This window comes from Grus americana, chromosome 3, assembly GCF_028858705.1.
Source record: "Grus americana isolate bGruAme1 chromosome 3, bGruAme1.mat, whole genome shotgun sequence".
Lineage (NCBI taxonomy): Eukaryota > Metazoa > Chordata > Aves > Gruiformes > Gruidae > Grus > Grus americana.
In genome coordinates, this window is record NC_072854.1 from 524,815 (window position 1) to 548,412 (window position 23,598).

The following is a 23,598-nucleotide window of genomic DNA, read 5'->3' on the forward strand; positions in this document are numbered from 1 at the left end:
ACCACTGGAAGAGCCTGGCTCCTCTGCTTCATCCCCTCCCCGCAGGCGCTGCCAGCCATGGATTCCATCCCCCTGAGCTGCTCTGCTCCAGGCTGAGCCGTCCCAGCTCCCTCAGCCTTTCCCCACAGCAGAGATGCTCCAGGCCTTCGGCATCTCGGTGGCCCCTCGCTGGACTCTCTCCAGTCTGTCCGTGTCCCTCGTGGACTGGGGAGCCCGGCACTGGGCCCAGCACTCCCGGGGTGGGCTCCCGCACCAGTGGGCAACACTCCCAACGCGGCCCGGGACGCCGTTTGCCATCACTGCACGAGGACCCGCTGCTGGCTCGTGGTCAACTTGGTGCCCACCGGGACCCCCGGGGCCTCCTCTGCCCAGCCGCTCCCCAGCCGGCCGGTCGGTGCCCAGCACGCGCTGGTGCCTGGAGCTGACCCTCGGCGCGGCGCCGAGCCCGCTGCCTCGCACGCTCCACGCAACACCCAGAGCAGCGCCGGCACCAGAGCTGGCACCTCCTCGGCACCGGGGCAGCGGGGCTCCACGCCCGCGGCACATGCAGGGCTGCCATGCAAAGCGGCACGAGCGCGCGCCGCCCTCCCCTCCTGCCCGCCCTGCGGCTGCCGGGGGAGCGGAGGCCGGCGGGAAGGGCGGTGTGACGGGACGAGCGCACGTGGGCAGCCCCCACCCTGATCCGCTGCCCCGTCCCGAATCCTGCGTGGCACGGAGGGGCTCAGCCCTTCCTCCACCTCCACCTCCTCCTCCTCCTCCGGCAGCGCTCCCCAGCCCGGGAGCCACTGCGGCCCGGACCCCTCCCGGGGACGGCGTGCCCGGCGGGGCGGTGGGGCCGGGGGTCCCCGGAGGGGCGCAGTGGGTGCCGGCAGACCGCGCGGGCAGAGCCGCGGCCCCGTAGCGGGGAGCCCTCAACGCTGAGGTCTTACTTTTCTCTGCGGCCTCCAGGAGTTTCCTCCTCCCGCGTTTCTTCTGGGGGTCGGAAGGGGCCAGCTCACCCTCATCGGCCGGGGCGTCCAGGCCCTCCTTGGGGGTGCAGCGGCCGTTCTCCAGCGCCCGGCCCGTCTCGCCGTCCGGCAGGCTCTCCGTCTCGTCCTCCTCGGGGCGCCCGCCCTTGGGGCTCGCGCCGCCCTCCTCCGCGCCCTTCCACTGGGCGCCGTCCCCCTCCACGTCCCCGTTGGGCAGCGGCTCGGCGGGGCTGGCCTCCGGGCAGGGCGGGGGGCACTTGGGGATGGCCGCGATGTCTTTGGGGGTGTCACTGCTTTCCACCTGCCGAGAAGGAGAGGGAAAGGAGCTGCCATGGGCGCTGGCGGGGGGGGTGGGGGGCACAGCCCCGCTTGCACCCCCACCCCTGTCCCCACCGCACCCCACCAGCCATCGTCGCCGGGCCGCACGGCGCGACCCCTGGCACCACCACCCTGGTGCACCCAGCACCGTCCAGCCCCCGTCCCCCTGCCCTGACCCCGCTTCCCCACCACAGATGACACAGGGCGCAGGGTATCTCTGGGACCACAGCCCAGGAGACACGGCTCCACGGCGCGGTGACAAATGTGTGTTACGCCAAAAAGACCAAGTTCCACCTCCTGCACCTCAGGCAGCCGGGCTGCCGGTGCCTGCAGGGGCTGGCAGGGTGCCCGGGGGCAGGACGGCACTACCGTGGCACCCGCAGGACCAGGACACGCGGCCATGGCACCATGAGGACCACCACACAGTGCCATGGCACCCGCAGAACCAGGATATAGGGACACGAGCTCATCAGGAACAGGGCATGCTGCTGTGACACCCTCAGGATGAGGACACTCTACCGTGCCACCTTCAGGACCAGGCCACAATGCCATGGCACCTTCAGGACCAGGACATGCTGCCAGGACATCCTCAGGAGCAGGACACATTGCCATGGCATCCTCAGGAACCAGGACACGGTGGCACAACACCCTCAGGACCTGGTCGCACAGCCGTGACACCCTCAGGACCAGGACACCCAGCCACAGCGCTCCCTGGACCACCATAGATACCTCAGGACTAGGACAGAAGGCCACGGCACCTTCGGCTCTAGGACACACAGCTGTGGCACTCTCGGGACCAGGAGACACTGCCACAACACCCTCAGGACCAGGACACGTGGCCACGACATAGTCAGGACCAGAACGCAATGCCACAGCACTCTCAGGATGAAGACGCACGGACACGACATCATCGGTACCAGGACACGCAGCCACGGCACCCTCAGGACAAGGACACGCAGCCATGGCACGCTGTCACAGCACCTTCAGGTCCAGGATACAAAGCCAGGACACCCTCAGGACCAGCACAAGTGGTCATGACACCCTTCAGGATAGGACAAATGGCCAAGGCACCCTCAGGACCAGGACGTGGTGTCATGACACCCTCAGGGCCAGACCACGATGTCACGGTACCCCCAGGACTAGGACACGCTGCCACGGCACCCTTGGGACCCAGATAGCCCACCACGATGTCCTCAGGACCAGGACACCAAGCCGTGTCACACGGCAGCTGACCCGAACTAAACAATCACAGAATCAGAGAGCCACTAAGGCTGGAAAAGACCTCTCAGATCATCGAGTCCAACCGTCAACCCACCACCACCACGTCTACTACATGACACGTTGCACGCCACGTAACGTCCCATCGGCAGCAAAAAGGGAGCGGAGGGGTTGGGGTAAGGCGACATCTTTTGCTCAGGGCATCGCTCTGCCCACGGCGGGTGGTGGGGGACGCCTTTGCGTCACTTGGTTCATCACTCCCTTCCCTCTTCTGCCGCCGCCCCTCCTCTTGTTAAACCTCCGCACCTCCACCCCCCCGCTTCTGGCTTCTACTCCTCCTCTCCTGTGCCCCGTCCCACTGCGGGTGGCTGGGGGAGCGAGCGGCTGCGTGGTGCTGAGCTGCCTGCCGGCATCAGCCCACAGAATGGCCTCCCCACGACACATGGACACCGCACCCTCAGGACCAGGACACACGGACACGACACCCTCAGGACCAGGACACACAGACGTGGCACCCTCAGGACCAGGACGCATGGATGTGGCACCCTCAGGACCAGGACACACGGACACACCACCCTCAGGACCAGGACACACAGACGTGGCACCCTCGGACCAGGACGCACGGATGTGGCACCCTCAGGACCAGGACACACGGACACGACACCCTCGGACCAGGACACACAGACCTGGCACCCTCAGGACCAGGACACATGGACACGACACCCTCGGACCAGGACATGGTGCCACGGTACCCTCGGCACAAGGATGCGCTGGGATGTCACCCGGCCGCTCCCGTCCCCGTGCCGAGGGGACGCTGGCGCTGGCCGCCCTGCCCGGCTCGCCCGTGCCGCCACGCCGCGGTGCGGGGCCAGCGCTGGGTGTCCCCATTGGCGGCGGGGCCGCGGGGCCGCCCTCCCCACGACGCGGTGCGTGTGCGCGCTTGTGTGAGACAGGCGGAGCCAGGGCCCGTGACGGCTAGGTGTGTGGGACAGGAAGGGATGAGGTGTGTGACAACCGCACGTGTGTGTGTGCGCGTGTGTGTGCACGGCAGCCCGTGTGGGTGTTCCTACACGTGTGTGCACAACAGGCAGCGCTGGGGATTGTGCCGTGTGTGTGTGTAAGGTGACCGGCAGAGCCAGGCCCTGCAACAAGCCCACGTGCACACGCGTGTGCAAGTGTAACACACATAAACATGGCCCCTGGTGTGTTCAAGTGTGAGAATGGGAAAGAGCGTGACAGGCACAGCCGGAACCCATGACGTGCACACGTGTGTGTCAGATAGGTGACGCCAACACCCATGGGCGGGTGTGCGTGTGCGACAGTGCCAGCGTGTGTGACAGGCGGGTGTGTGTGTGTGCGTGTGTGACAGGCGGTGCCAGCGCCGGCAGGAAACGTGCAGCTGGCCCCGGCTCGCGAGTGCAGCGACAGAGCGGCGAGCGTGCGCGAGCGTGAGACACGGGGGAGGACCGTCTGTGCCGGCACTCACCGACACGCCGGGCCCGAGCGCGTGCCCGCGTGACAGACAGCGCCGACGTGAGCGTGGCAGACGGCGGTGCCGAGCGCGGGAGCGAGGCTGCGGGGATGGGGATGGCATCGCTGGTCACCCGCCATGCCGCCAGCCCCGGGGGACCTGCACGGCACGGCACGGCACAGTGCCGGCGGCGGGGGGAGTGGGAGCGGAGTCAGAGCGAGAGGAGCGGCCCAGCTCGGCGGTTTCCGTGGCGAAGGAGAGTGAAAGTGCTGCTGCGTCACTGCGACAGCCAGCGCCGGACGCCGGCGCAGCCACGGCAGGGTGGGCTCTGCCTCCGCCGCTCCCCCAGGCCCCGGTCGGCCCCGCTGCCGCGGTGCCGGGGAGCGCTCGGTCCCCCCCGGGGTGCGCTCGCCCCACGCCAGCCCCGGGGCCCATCCCTGGAGCTCGGCCCTCGCCAGCGTGGGACAGCGGAGCCGCTCGGACACGGCACCATCCTCCCCGGAGACGCTGCCCACGCGCGTGGGGTGCCCGCTGCGGCCTCACCGCGGCTCCCCCGGGGCCGGCGGCTGAACGCCGTAAGGACAGACACCCGTGGGTGCTGCCGCCGCCCCCCGTGCCGGGAGCTGGGGAGGTGACACCCGGCCATTTCCTGTGTCCCACGCTCACCTCCGCGAGCTCGTGCACCCCCGGCGCCATGCTCGCCCCCCCACCCGCCCCCGGACCCGCAGCAGAGGCTCCGCGAGAAGCCGGGAGCGTCGGGGGCTCTGCGGGACCCCAGGGCCGGGGGCAGAGGCCCCAGGTTTGCTCCCAGCCCGGCCGTGCCCAGCCCTGTGCGGCCACGGCACTCTGGCTCGCACGGGGAGGGCAGGCAAGCCCTGCCTGCCTGCTGCCTGCTGCCCTGCCTGCTGCCTGCCCGCTGCCTGCTGCCTGCCCGGAGCAGGGCCCCCCGTCCCTGCGGCGGCAATGCCAGGAAGCGGGGCCACGTTGTGGGGACAGGCAGCCCCCCGGCACCTCTCGGCTCCCCGAGGCAGAGGAGGGCCGGGGTGCCGGGGGGCTGCGGCACGGGGCCAGCGCGGTGCCGGGGTGGCACAGAGCGGAGCCGGCCGCAGGGACCCTCCTGCCCGTCCCCAGCAAACTACATGGCCCAGGATGCACCGTGCGGTGGCAGGGCGCCAGGCAGCAAATGTCAAGCTGCCAGCCAGGCTCGGCGTGAGCCGGGGGGCCCGCGGCGCTGCCCACCCTCCCCTGCCCTGGGGCTGCCGGGAAGGGGCCGGGGAGGGGACGCCAAGGCGTGGGGCAGGAACTCGGGGGGGGGGCAGCAGGTGGTGGGGGAGGCTTTGCTCTCCAGGGCGCCCCGGATCCGCACGCCGGCACCGCCGGCACCCGCTCCCCGGTGAGGCGCAGGAGCCCTCTCCCCAGGCGTGCCCGGCGGGCGGTGGGGGCCTGTGCCGCTTACCATGGTGCATCCCCTCCGGCTGGCGCGGAGACCCCCGTCCGGCTGCCGCCCGCCCGCGCAGGCGCCTCCTCTCCGTGCTGGCGGCCGCGGCCCCGCGGCGACGGGCGCTTCCTGCTCGGCACGGCCGCCCCGGCTCACTGGCAGAGTCACTTCCTCCGCTCGCTCGCTGGCCCCAGCCCCGGCGTGCGGGTGGCCGGGGGGCCGTTGTGCCGAGGGGAGCGGGGCCGGAGGGGCCAAGCCGCCCCACAGGGGAAGGGGCTGGCGAGGCGGGAGGGGGGGCCGGGGGGACCCTCGCAGGGTGCCTGGCAGCACCGGAGCCACGGCCACGCCAGCGCAACGCCCGGCCGCCCACAGGGATGCATGGAACCGCTCCCAAACGCCCTCCTGCACCACGCAGCCCCCACCGCAGCCCCGGCCAGCCAGCGCGGTGGTGTCGCTCGTGCCGGGGACGTGCACGCACCGGGGTGGGGGCCACTGCACACCCACGTGCCAGGCACACGCGAGCTGCCGCCACCAGTCCCGGGGGTGCCTGGCAGCCTCTCCCTGCGCCAGGCGGCCTCCCGGCCCGGGCCGGCGGCAAAGCCCGGTCCCCGGGGAGGGCACGGCTCACCCGAGCAGAAACCACGGCCGTCGGGAGGGTGGGGGGGTCGTGCCACGAGTGCCCGGCTGCGAGCGAGGGCGTGCGCGGGGCAGCAGAGGCTGAAGGACAAACCCTGGCGTGCCCAGCTGACGGACAGATGCCGCAGCCCCAGAGGCCTGGACACCGACCGCAGCGGCGGGACAGGCTGCGGGGACACCGCAGTGCACCTGGACGCGGCCCTGGAGCCGCGGAGGGAGCCGGCACCGCTGGCGAGACGGGTGCCGGAGAGCGAAGTCCCCGGCTGGCGGAGGGGGGATCCGTTGCGCCTGCGCCCGGGCCTCGTGCTGGCTCTGGAACCGATTGCGCGGCACACACTACGCTTGCGTCCCACCATGCCCGTGTACCGCCAGCGCCACAACCGCGCTGGCTCGGTGCGACCGGGGGCTCCGAGCAGGAGGAGCTGCCGGAGGGGCCGGAGCTGGCTGGGCAGGGTCGGGGAGGGAGGGCGCCTCGGGGCAAGGCGAAGCGGGGCTCGTGGGCTGCACCCCGGCCCGGCACCCCGACCTCCAGCCCTCGTGGCTCACGGGAATGGGCCGGGGGTCTCCGTCCCGCAGCGGGCCCCGTGGCGAGCGGGCAGGGATTGCTTCCCGCTGCGTGCCCCCGTGCCCGCACGCCGGCGTTCCCCGCCAGCGGCTGCCCTCCCTCGGGGTCCCCGGCGGCCGTCCCCCCAACGTGGTGCCGGGGCCGAGCTGCGGGTTGTGGTGGAGGCCCAGCCGCCTCCAGCCCCCGCTCGGGGCCGCATCCTGGACGCTGCGCCGAAAACAATCGCAGGCGCTGCGTGGGCTTCCCGGGAGGAAACGGGAAGGCCGGCAATGTGCTCCGGATTAGGCGGCTGCGGAGGGGGAGGCGCGGCTGCGGGGGGCTCAGCCCAGTCCTCGGGCAGGATGAGGCCCGGGGGTCACCCAGGCGTGGGGCTGGCCGGAGCACCAGTGGCACAAGCTCCCCTTGGGGCTGCGAGGCCACGGCAGTGGCACCGGCATTAGCCATCGCTGCTGGCCCTGCCGGGACTATGCACCCCCCGTCCGGGAGCCACGCACCCCCGGGGTCGCGGTGGGACGGGACACGTGGGAGGTTAACCCCAGGGTGGGACAGGCACCGCGTCGCCTCGCACCACAGCTCTCCCTCGCACGATGGCCTGCCGGGGCAGGGACACGCGGCACGCCTGGCACCACAGCCGGCACGCCCTGGCACGGCACCTGTCCAAAACCACCCTCGTGCCCCTGAACAGCCGCCCCGGCCAAACCTGGTGCCCCGGCTCCGGTCCTGCTGCTGCTTCCCCACCTGGGTCGGAGCTGGACCCTAGCTCACCGGACCCCCCCGTGCCGCCGGTACGTCCCGGTGCTGCCACTCGGATACCGGCTGCCGGGCCAGGGAGGCACAGGGGAAGGGGAGGCCGGGACCCACCCTGTGGCCCTGCTCCTCCCGGCCGCCCCGGCGCCCGTCCCCATCCCCAAGGAGGGCCCGGCGGCGGGTCTGCCTTCCTGCCCACCCACCCGCTTCCTCCGCGCCGGCCGGGCCCTGGGAACAAGCGCTGCCTTTCTCCCGCTCCCCTCCCCTCCGCTGGGCCCCCGCCAAGGACGCTGCTCCGCCGGGAGCCCGCCGGGCTGGACGGCCCCGTGCCGGCCCCGCCGCCTCGCTCGCTGCCGGGGGGACGCCGGCAGGGCCTCGGCCACGGGGCAGGGGCTGGCTATGCCGGGGATGCGTGCCGACGCCGGGGACCGGTCCCCGATGCACCACTGACCTTGGGGAGCTCCGTGCCGGAGCACCGGTGGCAGCTCCAAACCCGCAGGGCCGAGTGTGGGGAGGTGCCGGGCGGGGGGTCGGGGGACGGGGCAGTCCCTGGGCCGTGCCCCCCCTCTGCCAGGGCAAAGGTGCCGGCAGAGTTGCTGCTGTCTGCGGCACCGACCACGGAGCCACCGGCCGAGGGGACATCCCGCTGCCGAGCCTCTGCCGGGCCTGAGGCGCTGGTCTTGGAGCCACGGCACTGCATGGTTCGGCATGGCGTGGTTTGGCACAGCTCGGCACCGCACGGCACGGCACGGCTAAACATGGCACGGCACAGCTAAACACGGCACGGCGTGGCTAAACGCGGCACGGCGCGCCACAGGACAGCATGGTACGGCATGGCACGGCTCACCGAAAACCTGTGACCCCCGTCCCTGCAGGGCCGCCCCCCCGGCCCTGCTCACCTGCCTGATGCACCCCCCGGGCAAAACACCTCTGGCACCCGGGAAAACCGAGGGGCCGGTTACCGCCGCCGGGCAGGGGTCCCCCCACCCGCTCTGCAGGCAGCTGCCAGCTCCTGCCAGGCTCCGTCTCTGCCCGGCCCTGCGGCCTCTCCTCAGCACCGCTGCCCCCAGCTCCGGCGCGGGCAGGCCTGCCTGTAGCAGCCATCGGCACCTCCTCCTCCTCCCGCCTGCCCTCTGCGCCCCACCGAGCCCCTGCGGGGGTCCCAGGGCCGAGCTGCCCGCCCCACGGACGCGCTGGCAAGGGAAGGCGGCAGCGGCCACGCGTCCTCGGAGCCCAGACCCCTGCCAGTCCCACGCTGAGCCCCCTGTGCCGGCGAGCTCCGTCCCCACGTGGGGCTCGCGTCCCTGCCCCGGGTGTGGGTAGGCGGGCGCTCAGCACCCTCCTGCAACACCCAGTCTGCTTGCTGGGTCCCTGTGCGCGGGGGCTTGGGGACCCTTGGCCAGTCCCCGAGGAGCCGGCCCGCTTGCCCAGGGTCCCCATGCCGCTCGCCGGCTCCCCTCCGTCCCGGTCTGGTGCCCCCGGCCAGGGGCCGTGCCGCAGGCGCTGGCACCGCGGGGCTCTCCAGCAGGGAGGATATTTTTAGCAGCCCGCACCCGGCTGGGGCTTTCCCCGGCCTCCTGGCAGTGCCCGCGGGGCTCGGGGCTTGCCAGCTCCGCTCGCTTGGCAGCGGGAGCTGCCGGCCGGCCGGGCCGGCGCCGCGCACGGGGCAGGTGCGGTGCACGGGAGCACGCGGCAAGCGTGCGCGGGACAGGCGCTCGCCGCGAGCCGGCCGGCTCTTCTGCAGGAGGCACCGCGAGGTGCCCGGTGCCGTGGCATCGCCGCCATCCGTCCACCCTGCTCCGCACCCGCCGTGCCGGAGGGGTTCCCGGGGCCCCTGCCCGGCTGGGCAGAGACCTCCTGGTTCCCAGGCTCCCTCTGTTCCTGACGCCTTTCCCCGTTTGTTCCCATGCCAGCATTGTTCTTCCACCGAAACAGCTCCCCCCGCCCCGGCACGTACCTCCCGCCCCGCCGGATTTACAGCCCGCGCTCAGAGCCTGGCCGCCCGCTCCCCCACCGGCTGCCGGCCCTGCGCCCCACCGCGCCCCACCGCGCCCCTGCCCGCCCCAGGCGACGCCGTCCCAGCCTCTCCGGCCCCTCCACCGTGGCAGCACGGGTTGGGACAGGCAGCAGGGATCTGGACGTGTCCCAGCGCAGGATTAACCCCTTCTGCAGCCAGAAACCTTCACAAAAAGTTTTGCGAAGCAAAGGTGCCCCGGCCCCGCTCGTCCCCCTGCCAGGGAGCTCTGCCCCCCCTCTGTCCCCTCCCGTGGGGCGAGGGGACGGGGACGCTGCCCGAGCCCTGCCTGCACCCGGTGATGACGCGCGTGACGTCCGGCCAGCCGACAGGGACACAGCGCGGCTTGGGAGCGCCGAGCTGCCGCCTCTGCGAGCCCTCCCCGGCCCCGGGTGCCCCGTCCTGGTGCCCACCGGAGCCGGCTGCCACCCAAAGCCCCGAGCACCCCCCTGCCACCTGGCAGCAACCCCCCATGGTCACAGCGGCCTGCGAGCCCCACGGCGCTCTGTGGCACGAGCCGTTTCAGCTGCTTCGGCACGCGGTGGGGCGCGATCCCAGCCAGCCGGGCCGGGGAGCCGGGAGCTCGCCGAGCCCCGCACCGATCGGGCATCGCCTGCGCGGCAGGAGCCGGGGAAGCTGCGGGGGCTCGACCCCGCACACTCACAGCTGCCTCGTTACTGCAGCTGCCGGCGCGAGCCTGAGAGCCGTGCATCATCGCCCGGGGGGCCGGGGGCTCCGCTGCCCGTGCCCGGCCAGCCCCGGCAGGCAGAGGAGGGCTGAGCGGCTTCGTGGTGGGGGGGCATGGGGGTGCCAGCCCCCTGGGTGGGGACCAAACGCCCGGCGGGGCCTCGACTGAAGCAGCACCGAGCGGAGCGCTGCTGCCGACAGGCGCAGGAGGGGCTCGCGGGGGCTGCGGGGAGGAGGCGGCGCTGGGGGCCGGGGGGCCGCCGCACCCCTCCTGCCGCTCCGCTCCCCTCCCGGCCCGAGGCTGCCGGGGCCGTGAGCGAGCGGCCGTGTGCCCCGGCACGCAGGGGAGGCGGGCCGGCCCGCGGCACGCCGGGAGCCGTAGTCTCCCGCCAGCGCGGCACGTCCACCGGGCGGCGGGGCAGGACGTTCCCGCGGGGGGACGCCCCGCCGCCCCCCACCTGGCCCCCGCGCCCGGTGCCCGCTGGCTCACCTGGGCATGCTTGCGCTTCCGCCCGGGCCGCCCGGCTTTCCTCATGGGCGTCCCCGGCTCCTGCTTCTCCTCCTTGCTCTGGTTCTCCTCGGGCTCCTCTTCCCCCTACGAGCCGGAGACAGAGAGGACGGTTACGCCGCCGGCCCCGGGGCCGGGCAGCCTGGGGTCCTGGGCACGGCTCCGCTCCCGCTCGGCACTGGGATTGCCGGCACCACGGGTGCACCGCAGAGGGCCGCACGTGGCCGGGCGCCTGGCCGGTGAGGCAGGAGCACCGCTGGCATCACCGGGCCAGCAGCCCCCGGGGCACCATTGGATGGGCAATTGCGGCTCCTGCCAGGGCTCGGGCTGCGGCGCGAGCCGCCCTGGGGCCGGGTGCCCTCACGGGGCCGACCCTCCTGCCCCGTGCCCCTGCGCCAGCTCCCACAACCCACCGGAGCCCTGCGGACGTGGGGCTGGGGGCTCCCGCACCACGGCATGCGAAAGGACTGCACGGACCCCACGGCACAGCACAGCACGGCACAGCACGGCACGGCACGGCACACCTGCGGGGAACCATGCGGTTCCCTGGGGACGAGGGCAGGCAGCAGGAACCGGGCTGCCCTTGGAGCAGGCAGGCAGCTGCCTGCTTCACCGCGCCGCCCCCAGCGCGGGCGCTTCGGGGGGCCGTGCACCCCTCTTCAACGCCCTGCCCCGGAGCAGCTGCCAGCGCCCCGCTGCCCCGTCCCTCCCTCCCCGGCACCGTGCCCCAGCCCCAGGCGCTGGCAGGGCGCACGCGCCGGCACGGGCGGCAGAGCGGGAACGCGGCCCCGGGAAATGAACCTGCTCCCCGTGCTGGGGCCGCGGCAGCTGCCCGAGGACCGCGGCGTGCCGGGGGCCCCGCTCCCCGCTCGGGGGGCCCGCGCCCGGCGCCGTGGCACGGCAGGGGGACGTGCATGCGGGGTGAGGGCTGCGCGGGGCCCCCGGCACATCCCGCGGCGGCGGCGGGACCGGTTTCACCTGAGCCCCAGAAGATCCCGGCGGCAGCAGCCAAGGCAGGAAGAGGCCGCGGAGGGGGGAGCAGGGGAAGGAGGAGAGGCCGGCGGGGGGCTGGCGAGGGAGAGGCCGGGGAGGGGATGGGGCTGGCAGCCAGACAGCGCCGACATCCAGCTGCACTCGCGCGGCCCCGCAGCCATGGCGGGCGCCAGCCCCGGCCGCATTCCTGCCCGCCGCTGCCCTCCTTCCCCTTGGGCTGCGGCGGTTGCAGGCAGCGCTGCCCGCGGATCTGCCGGGCAGCAACCAGCGCACCCCCGCTGAGGTCCAGCCCGCAGGTCCCACGGGGTCGGGACGTGCCGTGCCCCACGGCTGCGGTGCCCCATGGCTGCGGTGCCCCACGGCTGCGGTGCCCCAGCAGCTCGCTCTGGGCCGCCCACCGCCTGCCCACCCAAACCCAGCCCACGTGCCCCGGTGCCCCTCGCCACCCGTCTCCCCCCACCAAGGGCCGTGCGTGTGGGATGGCGCAGGAGCCACGTGCCGGTTCGTCCCCAGCCACTATGGCGGCCCGCCGGGACCGCGCTCACCCCAGCTCCATCACCACGTGCCTCTCGCTGGCGCGTGGGGCAGGGCAGCCCCCAGCCCCCAGCCCCCAGCGCTGACCCCACACCCCGCCAGCCCTACAACGACTGTGCCCAGCCCCGGAACCCACCGGCACCGTGCCACGGGCAGGGAAGCCAGGGCCAAGCAAGGAGAGGTGGCACCGCGGCACGCGGGGGCTCAGGCCTGGGCCGAGCCGCGCTCCCCACGCGGTCCTGGGCGGAAAGTTTTGGGACGGGTCCAAGGACGACGTCAGGATCACGGTTCCAGCTCCATCGCGGCGCAGGAGCCAAACGGGGTGCCCAGGGGGGTTCCCGGGGGTCCCTGCCCCACAGACCCGCTGCGTGGCTGGGCAGAGCGGAGCCCCCCACCATGGCCGCGGGGACCCGCCTTGCCAAACCGTGCGGCGCTGCGCATTGTCCCAGCTGGAGCCGCCCCTGGGTGCACCGTCCCGGTCCCGCGGTGCCAGGGTGGCCGCGCAGCCTGTCCTCGTGGTGAGGCCGCGCTTCATCCAGCCCCACCGGGAAATGAAAGGCTCCTGCCACCATCGCCGGCGCACCCGGCATTGCCGAGGAGCCCGGGGGCCCAGCCCAGCCCCGCTCCCGGCAGCAGGAGTGCCACAGCGGAGACGAGTCCCCCCGACATCTGTCCCGGTGCTGCCCCGGCCGCTCCAGCCAGCTGCCCCCCGCCACGTGCCGACGGCGGCCGGGTCTCGGCGGTGTTTACGTGGGACATAAAGGAAAGGTACGGCGGGGTGTCAAGTGCGTGGCGCTGGCACATGGGCTGTGCCGGGTGGCCAGGGAGAGGACGGAGCCGGGCAGCACCCGGTGGGTGCCGGTGAGGTGGGGGGGCTCCGAGGGGCAATGCCCCCTCTCGGGGGGGCCGCGGGCGCTGTGCTGCCCCAGCCCCGTCTCAGCGCCCGAGCGGCAGCACTGCGGGTCCCCCCACGGCCTGGGCCCGTCCTGGCGAGGCCGCGCTGGGCACGGTGCTCTGCCTGCAAACGCAGCCGCCGGCTCCTCCCATGGTGTCGGGACCCCCCGGCGCTGCCCCCGGCTGCAGGACGGCCCCCTCCCCCCCCCCCGGATCAGCTCCCCACGCCGCTGCAGGCGCCCGGCACACAAAACGCCGGGGGGGTGGGGGGGTGAGGGGGCAGGGGGTGTCCCCGCTGTGCAGACAGGGAGGTGCCCCCACACGCACAGAGCCGTCCCCACCGCTGCAAACCCGGGTCCCTGCGTCACCGAGCTGGGGGACGTGGGGCCCGGGGCAGCAGCGGGGGGAGCCCAGGGCACGGCCGGCACCCCAGGAGTGGGGCAGGCGCCTGAGCAGCAGGGACGCAGCCCGGGCTGGTGCAAAGGGCCGCGGGGGGATCCGCTCCCCCCCAGCCTGGCGCAGGGGTGCCGGTGCTGCAGCCCCTCGCCGCCTGCGGCCCGCTCAGAGCTGAGTCATCTCCCCGTAAATCACCCCGCTCCCCTTCTCCCGGGGCTCGGCCAGGCGCGGGGCTCACGGCGCGTCCCCGATGCACCGCGCTCCTGCGCCGCTGCCAAGCAACAACCCGGAGGGAAACCACCGCCGAGGAGGAGAGCTGCTGCATGACGCAGTGCTGGCTCCGTGGCTGCAGCGCCGGGTCCCAGCTCCCGGCTGCACCGGGCCGGCGGCGGGGCGGGAGCCGGGACCCCTTAGCGGCGGGGGGGAAACCGGGCTGGGGGGCAGGAGAAGGTGGGTGCAGAGACACCCCCCCCCCAGCATGGGAGCTGGAGCTCAGCCTCGCCGGGTCGGTGCCGAGGGCAGCCGGCACTGGTGCAAACCACGATGCCATGGGCGTCGGGGGACGGCCTCGTCCTCCCGGCCCCGCCGGCACCACGCATCCCTTCGGCAGAGGTGACCTCCGCGCGTGGCTGCGGGGGAGGCGATGCCGCATCCCAGCGGGGTCAGGCCAGGACAGCGCTCAGCCGGGCGCGCTCGCGGCACGCTCGCTGCCAGCCCACGTGGGTCGCTGGCACCCTGGGGACCGGCACCGGTCCTGCTTTCGAGGGCGAGCCGGGCTGCACCGCAGGTGACGGTTTCTCCCACGGCTCTTCCCCGCAGACACCCCCCCGTGCCGCGGCCCCGCGCCCCGCTCTCCAAGCCGGCTCTGCCACACGCCTCCAGAACCGCACCGAAACACGGGGTGGGCTGCCGCGTCCGCCTCGCTCACGCTCCCGGTGCCAGTGACCTGCACGGGTGTGCTCGGCCGCATGCACCCGCCCTGGCATAACCCGCTGCGGGGGAAAGCACGGGACCGACCAGCCGAGCCCCGGTTTCCTCGTCCCCCTCGGCCGTACCGAGAACGCGCCGGGCATTTCCCAGCGGGCGCACGGGTCGGCCCCTCCCGCAGCCAGGAGCGATGGCCGGAGGACGGGGAGCACCGGTGCGGGGGCCAGCCAGGTCTGACCCGGTGACGGAGGCACGGCACAGCCGCTGCGACCGAGCCAGCCTGGAGGAACTCAGATGACCCCGAGCCCGCGCTGCCCGCAGCAGGATGGCGTCCAGCTGGCTGCCGGCCCCGGTCCCCACGCCTTGACCGGGGCAGGCCGGGCCCTGCGCCCACGGGGATGCTTCTCTGCTCTGCAGGAAGAGCGATGCCTTTGCCGGCACCGGCCCCGCCGGCCTGGCGTGTCCTCGTGTGGCAGGGACACCAGGGAGCACCGAGGACGCGGTCAGAGCCTGCCACCTGCCCCGGCGCAGCCCCGGCGCAGCCCCTCGCCCCCAGCTCAGCCCCGCTCCGTCCCGCAGCAGGCAGGGCGGTTTGGGGGACACCCCCCCCCCATGCACAGAGCCGCTCCACCGGGAGGGCAGGGGAAGGCAGCGTGGGGGGCCACCCGCCGGGGCCACGAGCCCCTCGCAAGAAGCAGCCACGAGAAGGCGAGCGTGCACCACGTGCCGCCCGGCAAGCGGAGGGCAGGGACCCCCGAGCCCCCGCAGCCGAGGGAGCAGGACTGGCACGAGGGCTCGAGCCTGGGGGCCGGGGGCCCTGCGTCCCCCTCCCGCTGCTCCGGGGCCCAGGGCACGCAGCCACCCCCACCCCACTGCCACCCACCCAGCCCAGGGCTGGGCAGCCCCCAGCCTTGGGGATCCCCCCCCCATCACGGCAGCCCTCTCCCCACAGCGGGGCTTGCCCCGGTGCTGGCCATCGCCGGGAGGGGACAGCAGGTCCCGGCTTCCCCGTCCCCTCCCCGCGCTCCCCCCAGGAATAGCTCAATCCGTGCTAATCCCGGCCGCGGGTCAGGGCTCCCCCCGCCCGGCTCTGCGCTCCCCACCGCGGCGAGGGGGAGCGGGGCTGGCGTGCCAGAGGTGACCCCGCACCCCCTTTTCCCGGCACGCCTGCCAGCCAGCGCTGGCCAGGAGCGAGCCAGACCCCCGGAGCCCACCGCCACCCCAGCACCGCAGGAGCAGCGCCAAGCCCGGTGATGGGGACGGCCGCGGTGTGAGCGGGGCCCCCCCGCAGCCCCCCCCCCCCCCCCCCCCGCCGAGAGCCGGCAGAGCCGTGGCGGGACCCTACCTTGTGCGTGTCAAGCGCTTCGCGGTCCGGCGCGGGGCTGCTGGCGTCGAGGGTCCCGCTGGACGGCATGGTGGGGAGCGAGGGCGGGCGCCTGGGACCGTCGCCTCTTCAGCACCAAAGCGGACCCCGCCGCCGCCGCCGCGCTCCGGCTCTCTGCACCGAGGAGGGGGTCGGGGAGCCGTCGCCCGCCGCAGCGGCCAGCCCCTGCGTCCCGCCGCCTGCCTGGATCCTCCTGCCCCTGCGGGAAGCAGAGAGGGCTGACGTGAGGGGGGGAGCGCCGGCCCTGCCGCCCCCCGCACCGCGCCCCGGCCCCGGCAATTATTAACACGCCACAACCTTGACTCAGCCGGGCTGGGCCGGGCCGTTGTCCCCGGCGTCGTCCCCAGCAGGCGGCCGAGCCCCGGCCTGCACCGGCTGTGGGGTGCACAGAGTGGGGCGCAGGGTGCACGGAGCCGGCTGCAGCAGCGCGGGGTGCACGGCGCGTGGTGCATGGTGTGGGGTGTGTGGCGCACGATACGCGGTGCGGGGTGCGTGGCACGTGGTGCACGGCGCGGGGTGCGCGGCACGCAGCGTGAGCTGCGCGGCACGGGGTGCGCGGCGCGCCGTGCGGGGTGCAGGGTGCACAGGGTGCGTGCCACGGGGTGCACGACGCAGCGTGCGGGGTGCACGGCGCATTCTGCGGGGTGCACGGCGCAGGGCGCACGGTGCGGAGCGCATTCTGCATGCCGCAGGGCGCGGGGGGCCCGGGGCGCGGGATGACACGCCGCAGGGCTCGGGGCGGCACGGGGCGCGGGATGACACGCCGCAGGGCGCGGGGGGCCCGGGGCGGCGCGGGGCGCATCCTGCAGGGCGCGGGGCGCGGGCAGGGCCCCGCGGGGCTGCGGAGGCGGCGGCAGCCCCAGCACCTGTTGCTATGGCAAACGCTGCATTAGCCATGGCCGAGGCTGCTGTTGCCTTTGGCACCGGAGCTGCAATTTGTTTCTAGAGCTTTCCAGCCGCAGCCCGTTCCCAGCCGGCGGGGTGGGGGGCTGCGGGGCGGGCAGGGCCGCTGCTGCTGGGAACAGAAACTCAAAACCCGACACGTCCCTCCCGTCCCCGCGGCTGCTGCGCCGGGGGCTGCCTGCGGGGGGGGGTACGGGGGGGGCTGCCTGCGGGGGGGGGCCGGGGGGGCGGGGGGGGAGCTGCCTGCGGGGGGGTGCAGGGAGGGGGCTGCCTGCGGGGGGGGTACGGGGGGGGAGCTGCCTGCGGGGGGGGGCCGGGGGGGCGGGGGGGGAGCTGCCTGCGGGGGGGTGCAGGGAGGGGGCTGCCTGCGGGGGGGGTACGGGGGGGGAGCTGCCTGCGGGGGGGGGGGCCGGGGGGCCCCGCGGGGCTGCAGCACCCCCCCCTCCCCCCGCCAGCACCGCCGCGGGCACCGGGACCCCTCGGGGTGCTCAGCCGGGGGCCGGCGGGTGGGAGGAGGGTGGGAGCGGCTGTCCCTGTCCCGGCCCCCCCGGCACGGCCCCTCGCAGGCAGGGCTGGGCTGGGGTGCGGGCAGGGGTGCGGGCAGGAGGAGCGATGGCGGCGCGGGGCATGGGTAGGGGTGCGGGGGGGGGTGTGGGATACAGGTGCAGGATGCGCGCTAGGGGTGCTCGGTGCAGGATGAGACCCAGGGGTGCAGGACAGGGGTGCTGGGTGCAGGATGGGACCCGGGGGTGCAGGACAGTGGTGTGGGATGGGGGGTGCTGGGTGCAGGATGGGACCCGGGGGTGCAGGACAGCGGTGTGGGACGGGGGTGCTGGGTGCAGGATGGGACCCGGGGGTGCAGGACAGCGGTGTGGGACGGGGGTGCTGGGTGCAGGACAGTGGTGTGGGGTGCTGGGTGCAGGATGGGACCCGGGGGTGCAGGACAGCGGTGTGGGGTGCTGGGTGCAGGATGGGACCCGGGGGTGCAGGACAGTGGTGTGGGGTGCTGGGTGCAGGATGGGACCCGGGGGTGCAGGACAGTGGTGTGGGATGGGGGGTGCTGGGTGCAGGATGGGACCCGGGGGTGCAGGACAGCGGTGTGGGATGGGGGGTGCTGGGTGCAGGATGGGACCCGGGGGTGCAGGACAGCGGTGTGGGGTGCTGGGTGCTGGGTGCAGGATGGGACCCGGGGGTGCAGGACAGCGGTGTGGGGTGCTGGGTGCTGGGTGCAGGATGGGACCCGGGGGTGCAGGACAGCGGTGTGGGGTGCTGGGTGCAGGATTGGACCCGGGGGTGCAGGACAGCGGTGTGGGGTGTGGGGGGCTGGGTGCTGGGTGCAGGATGGGACCCGGGGGTGCAGGACAGCGGTGTGGGGTGCTGGGTGCAGGATGGGACCCGGGGGTGCAGGCTGCCCCCCCCCCAGCCCCACGCCAGCAGGTGGGGGCCAGGGAAGGGCTTCCCCGTCCCTCTGCTGCGCCAGCTCGGGAGCCGCCGGCGGGAGGCCGGGTGCCTGGCCCCCTCCCGGGGCACCGTCCGTGCCGGCCCTCTGCCGCGCAGGGCCTGCCCGTGCCCGCTCCCTGCGGAGCCCCTCGGTGAGGAGTCGGGGCTGGCTCCGAGCACCCCGAGCACCCACACGCTGCCGCTGCAGGCACCCGTCCGGCAGCTGCCGTGCCCCCAGCGCCACGGCACGCTGTTCGGCACAGCGTGGCACGGCGTGCCGTTCGGCGCAGCGCGGCGTGGCACCTCGGCCCCGCGTCCCTGCCCGTGCCCTCCGGAGCCCCCCGGCCCTGCTCCCGCCGCGCTGCGCCTCGGCAAAGCCCCGGCTGCGGGCACGGGAGGACACGTGCCGCTGGGAAGCGCCCGGGGACACCCCGGCTGCACCCGGGCACCCCACCCCCGGGGATCCCCCCGCACCCAAGGGTGCCGCGGGGTGCCGGCGTCCCCGCTGCCCGGCGGGTCCCTGCCTGCGCTGCCCTGCGGTGCTGCCGCCGGCGCCTGCCTGCGCCTCCCCGCAGCCCGGGAAAATGGCTCGGCCGCCCGCGGCCCGCCAGCCCAGCCCCACCGCACCGGGGTCCCTCCGGCAGCCCCGGAGGGCAGGTGACCCTCCCTCACCCCCCACCCCGGCATCCCCGGTGCCCGGGGAAGCGTGCAGCCGTGAGCCGCCCCGCTTGGCGCTGCCGAAGGGCCAGCTCGCGGGCTTTGATTCGCTTCCAGCAAACATGGTCTCCAAACGCACTAAAAATAGTTGGGCTGCGTACAAACCCCGCGGCAGCCCCGGGCCGGCGGCTGCCGAACAAAGACGGGGAGAAGCCGGCGGCACCGGCTGCCTCCCGCTCCCCCGGCCCCACCGCCGGCACCGTACGGCGAGCGTGGCCCCGCCGCGAAGGGTACGTGCGGGGTCCTGCCACGGCCCCCGGCACCGTCCCCGCTCCCCCGCCGCTCTTACCGGGCCGAGGCTCGCCCACCCTGGCGGGCTGGGACGGGACGGGGGGCTGCGGCGCCGTGCCCCCGCGCTAGGCCGCCGAGACCCTCCTCCCGCAGCGCCGGGGCATCATCCCCATCGCCGCCGCAGCGGTTTGGCGGCGGTGAAGGGAGGACAGACCCCTCGTCCAGCGTTCACCGCCGAAGCGCAGGGAGGGACTCGCCGCGTTCCCTCCTGCCTCCCTATTTAACCGCTCGGGCTGACCTTATGGCTGACGGCGAGCGGGGGAACCGGCAGCCCCAACCCGCGCCGTGCCGCTCCCGCACGGCAGGGCCCCGGCGAGTCACGCTCGCCGCACGGCAGAGGCGTTTCAAAGTAGGTTACCTGCGATGGATGGATGAGACACGCCGTGTTGACATAAAAAAAAAAAAAACCCCAACCAAAAACCCGCCTTTTTTTTTTTTTTTTTTTTTTTTTTTTTTTTTAACATTTAGGGACCTCGCTGGCACCCGCCGTTACCGTGCCGCAGCCGGCAACCCGCAGAAACCCAAACGGCCATTTTAGGTGATGGCAAGCGGGGTCCCCGACAACCCCCCGTGCCGGCGGCAGGTGACACCTTCACCACAGTCCCCCCCTCCCTGTCCTAACGTGACCCCACATGCAGCATCCCCCGACGCGGTGACACCCACCGGGTTTGGACGGGGTCCCTCGTGCGTCCCCACCGCCTTCGGCGGTGGGGACGCACGAGGGACCCCGTCCAAACGCCTCTCCCGTGACAAGTGCCGCAGCGTATTATTATTGTTGTTGTCACTTTGAGTCACCGCCACCCCCGGGCAGCCGCGCTCCTCCTCCTCCTCCTCCTCCTCCCTCCCAGCGCCGAGGAAGAAGTTCAGGATTGACTCAGAGGGGACGGGAGCCGCGGCCGTGAGTCACCCCCCCCACACCCCCTGCGCCCCCCCACCCCTGACTCACGGTGGGTGCTCCCCCCCCCCACCACCACCCACAGCCCCACCGCGGCGGGGGTGCTGCTGGCAGGGGCAACCGGGGACGGGGTGGGCATCCCCCCCCCCCCCCCCTTGCTCCCCAAACCAGGGTGCAAAATTTAGCCGAGCGGCGGCAGCTCCCCTGCGATCGCCTCCAAACAGATGGTTGCGCCGAAACCACCGTCGTGGGCAAAGCGTTGACCTCATCCCCCGTAATTATAACTTACGAGCAAAATATTTGGCCACGCTGCTCGGGGGTGCACGTGGCGGGCAGGGAAGCGGCCGCCCGCCCGGCCACACGTGCGGCAATTCCTGCCCTCGCCGCAGCCGCCCGGGAACCGCTGCCAGCTCCCACCGGGGTTTCGGGGGGACGAGGTGCCGGGGAACGCCGGGGTGTGCTCACAGCAGGCGCCAAAACCAGACCACGTGCGGAGGGGAGACCCCAGGTTTGTTGGCACCACCGAACCGGCCCCACACTACACCCCGGGGAGCGACGCACGGCACAGCACTGCGCCCCACGGAGCAACGTAGGGCCCTGCACCGTGCCCCGAGGAACGATGCGCGGCGCGGCACCCCGGGAAACGACGCGCCGCACCCCGGGGAGCGATGTGCTGCCCTGCACTGCTAAGCCGCACCACGAGCAAACGCAAGCACAGCCCCAGAGCCTGATCCTGCAAAGCAGGAGCGCTAACGAGGGCCGGGGTCAGACGAAACCGCCCGTGGGACGGTCACATGCGTGGGAGGGCCCGGCACCGGGACGCGGTGCCGTTTTGCAGGCGGGACGGTGCAAACCCGTCGGGCTTCACGAAGGAGCGGCGAGCGAGCTCCCAGAGCTCCGGGAACGCCTCGCAGCCCAGAGCCGAGGAGCCCGACGCGCTCAGCGTGTCGGGGGGACGAAGGCCAAGAGACGGTGTGAGTACGGCGAGCGAGGGCCGCTGCGGGCAGAGCCCCGGGCACCACGGAGAACCTCCAGCTGGCAGCGGAGCGGGGCCGGGGGCCGAGCCAGGGAGCCGGGGCAATTCAAACCGGCAGTCAGGCACGGGCTTTGAACTGGGAAGGGCGGTTAACCGCGGGAACAGGCCCAACCGGCGGCGCATGCCGAGCCCCGCGGCACGAGCGCGGTGGGGAAGCGGGACGGCGGCTCGGCCCGACGCCCCTCTGGGCCCCGGCTGCCCGGCACGGCCCCAGGAATCCCTGCCCCACGCCACGGCGGTGGCACCGGCGGGAGTCCCGCTCCGCAGGTCGGTTCGGCCGGCGTTAAAACCCCAAACGGACGCAGGGCCTCGAGGGCGAGCGGGTTCCTGCGGCAAACCAGAGAGCGAACGCCAGCTCTGTCCTCGCGAAACCGCACGCCCAAACACCACCGGCTCCTCCCGCGCAGCCGGAGCTGCCGGGGCACGCGTGCACCTGGCAAACGGCGCCCCGGGCACATGCACACGCGTGCCGGCAGTTAGCTGGCAAGCCCACGCGCTTTCCCCTCTGGGTGCCGCAGGGTGCCGCACGCTCGCTAACGGCCCGGTCTGCCTGGGGCAGGCAGGCAGGCAGGCAGCGGCACAGGCAGCGGTGCAGGCAGGGCAGAGCCCGTGGGAAGGCGTCGGGCAGGGACGCGCAGATGTGCAGTCCTAAAAATACCCGTACGAAAACCACCACCTGAATGTCCCCGAGCGGCCGCCCCGGCACGGCCCGGAGGAGTGGCACGGCGGCTCTGCCGCGGCCCCGATGGCGAAGCAGGAGCAAAGCAGCGGCCATGGACGGATTTCAGGCACGGACGTCGCCTGTGCCCGGCGGTCACGTAGGCAGCCGGGGGAACGCCTGGGCCGCAGCCTCGCCAGCCGGCCAGCGGCACGGGCACCGGCATCCCGCCTTTCCTCGAGAGGCGGCGGGCGCTGCGTGTCACGAAAAGCGGCTCCCGCTAGGAAGTTTCGAGCTGACTCAGCACGAAAGGCCAGTGCAGGCGCGGGAGCTGCCGGGAGCAGCCGCCGGGTACGACAACACGCGCTCCCCTCCGGCTCCCCGCGGCCGCCGGCTTCGGGGGGATTCGCTCGGGGCTGGTCCGGGTCTCCCCGTCCGGGTGTCCCCACCGGGCTGGGCGAGGGGCGCAGCCCCCGGTGCAGCCGGGCAGGACGCGGGCGCCCGCCGTCGCGGCCGTCTCCTGCCAGCGCGCACTCGGCGCAGCAATGCAAGCACCGAACGCCAATCCCGTGGTGACACCGTCTACGTCACACAAAGGGAAGAAATAAAGAAAGAGGAACTGAGCGAAGAGGAAAATTTCATTTGCCCACAGGTTCGCGCACACGAACACCCGAAAACGAGGGGGGAGAGAAAAAATAAAGAGAGAGGGAAGGGGGAAGCGAGCGGGCGGCCCAGCTGCAGCCCCGCCGGGGCCGGGGGAGCCGGGGCAGCCGGGCAGCGGGCAGGGAGCCGGGCAGCGGGCAGGGAGCCGGGCAGGCAGCGGGCAGGCAGCGGGCAGGCAGCCCCAAGCACCCTGCCAGGCCTCTGCCCCGCGCCGCCCCCTCCCCGCCGGGGCTGCGGCTCCTCTGCTGCCCGCGGGGGCTTTGGCTCCGGAAAATGAAACTTTCGGCCGGCGCCTGCCCGCCCGGGGTCCCCGGGGCAGCTCCGCTACCGGCCGCGGGAGCGGCGCCGGGCCGGGGGCTGCGGGCAGCGGCCCCGCACCGGGCAGGGAGCACCCCCCGGCCCCAGCGGGGGTCTCCGCCCCGGGGGTCCCCGCAGCCGGGCGGTGGGACGGGGCCGGGGGCGCACACGGCGCTGACACCCCCCCGAGCGGGGGAGCGGGAACGGGCCGGGGCCCCGCGCTGCCCTTCAGCCGCCCGGCGCGGCGCTCAAGGACACGGCGGCGCCGCGGGGAGCGGGGGCCGGGCCCGCCGGGCCGCGCCGCCACCACCCCCGCCCGCCGAGCGGGGCCGGGCCGGGAGCGGGGGCGGCCGCGGGGGGCCGGGAGCGGGGCGGGGGGGGGGGGGCGCGACGCGGGCCCGGCCCGGCGGGTGGCGGCCCGGCCGCTGCCATGTTTTCCTGCTCGGCGCTGCGCCCCCCCGGCCCGACCCGGCCCCGCCGCAGCCCCCGCCCGCCGCCGCGACGCCCCCCGGGCCGGGGTGGGGGGGGGGACGGGACGGACGGACGGACACACGCAACGGCCGGGGCGGGGGTGTCCGCGGGGGGTGCGGGCCGCTCGCCGGGCTCTGCGGGCCGGGCCGAGCCCAGCCGAACCGAACCGAGCCGAGCCGAACGGAGCCGAACCGAAGCGAACGGAGGCGAACCGAACCGAGCCGAGTCGTGCCGAACCGAGCCGAGTCCCGCCGAGCCGAGCCGAGCCGTGCCGAGGCGGGGGGGGGGGGGGGTGCCCCGTCCCGGGGGTCCGCGGTGGCCACCCGTGTCCGCGCCGCCGCGGGGCCGTTACCTGGGCCGGTGCGGGCCCGGCGCGCCGTGCCGAGCCGTGCCGAGCCGCCGCCGCCGCTGCGCTGCCCGGCGAGGCCTCCTCCCGCAGCGCCGCCGCCTCCACTGCAGCACCGAGCCGCGCCGCCCGCCGCCCGCCCGCCGCGCGGTCCTAGCGCCTGCCGGGCCGCGCCGAGCGCAG

General features: G+C 74.3%; 1 protein-coding gene across 2 annotated transcripts in view; it reads right to left on the minus strand.

Moving 5' to 3' along the window:
• The window catches only part of DNMT3A (DNA methyltransferase 3 alpha), a 41,962-nt gene extending 18,364 nt beyond the window's left edge, over positions 1-23,598 (minus strand). Inside the window, exons 1-4 of one of the 2 annotated variants that reach the window (XM_054820015.1) lie at positions 23,422-23,598; positions 15,660-15,897; positions 10,553-10,657; positions 999-1,269 (exon numbers count right to left, since the gene is read on the minus strand). In XM_054820015.1, coding sequence (XP_054675990.1) covers positions 999-1,269; positions 10,553-10,657; positions 15,660-15,728 — 445 coding nt within the window. In that variant the 5' untranslated portion in view covers positions 15,729-15,897; positions 23,422-23,598. Of the gene's footprint in view, positions 1-929; positions 1,270-10,552; positions 10,658-15,659; positions 15,898-23,421 lie in introns of both variants that reach the window. The other variant, XM_054820014.1, reaches the window with a different exon arrangement.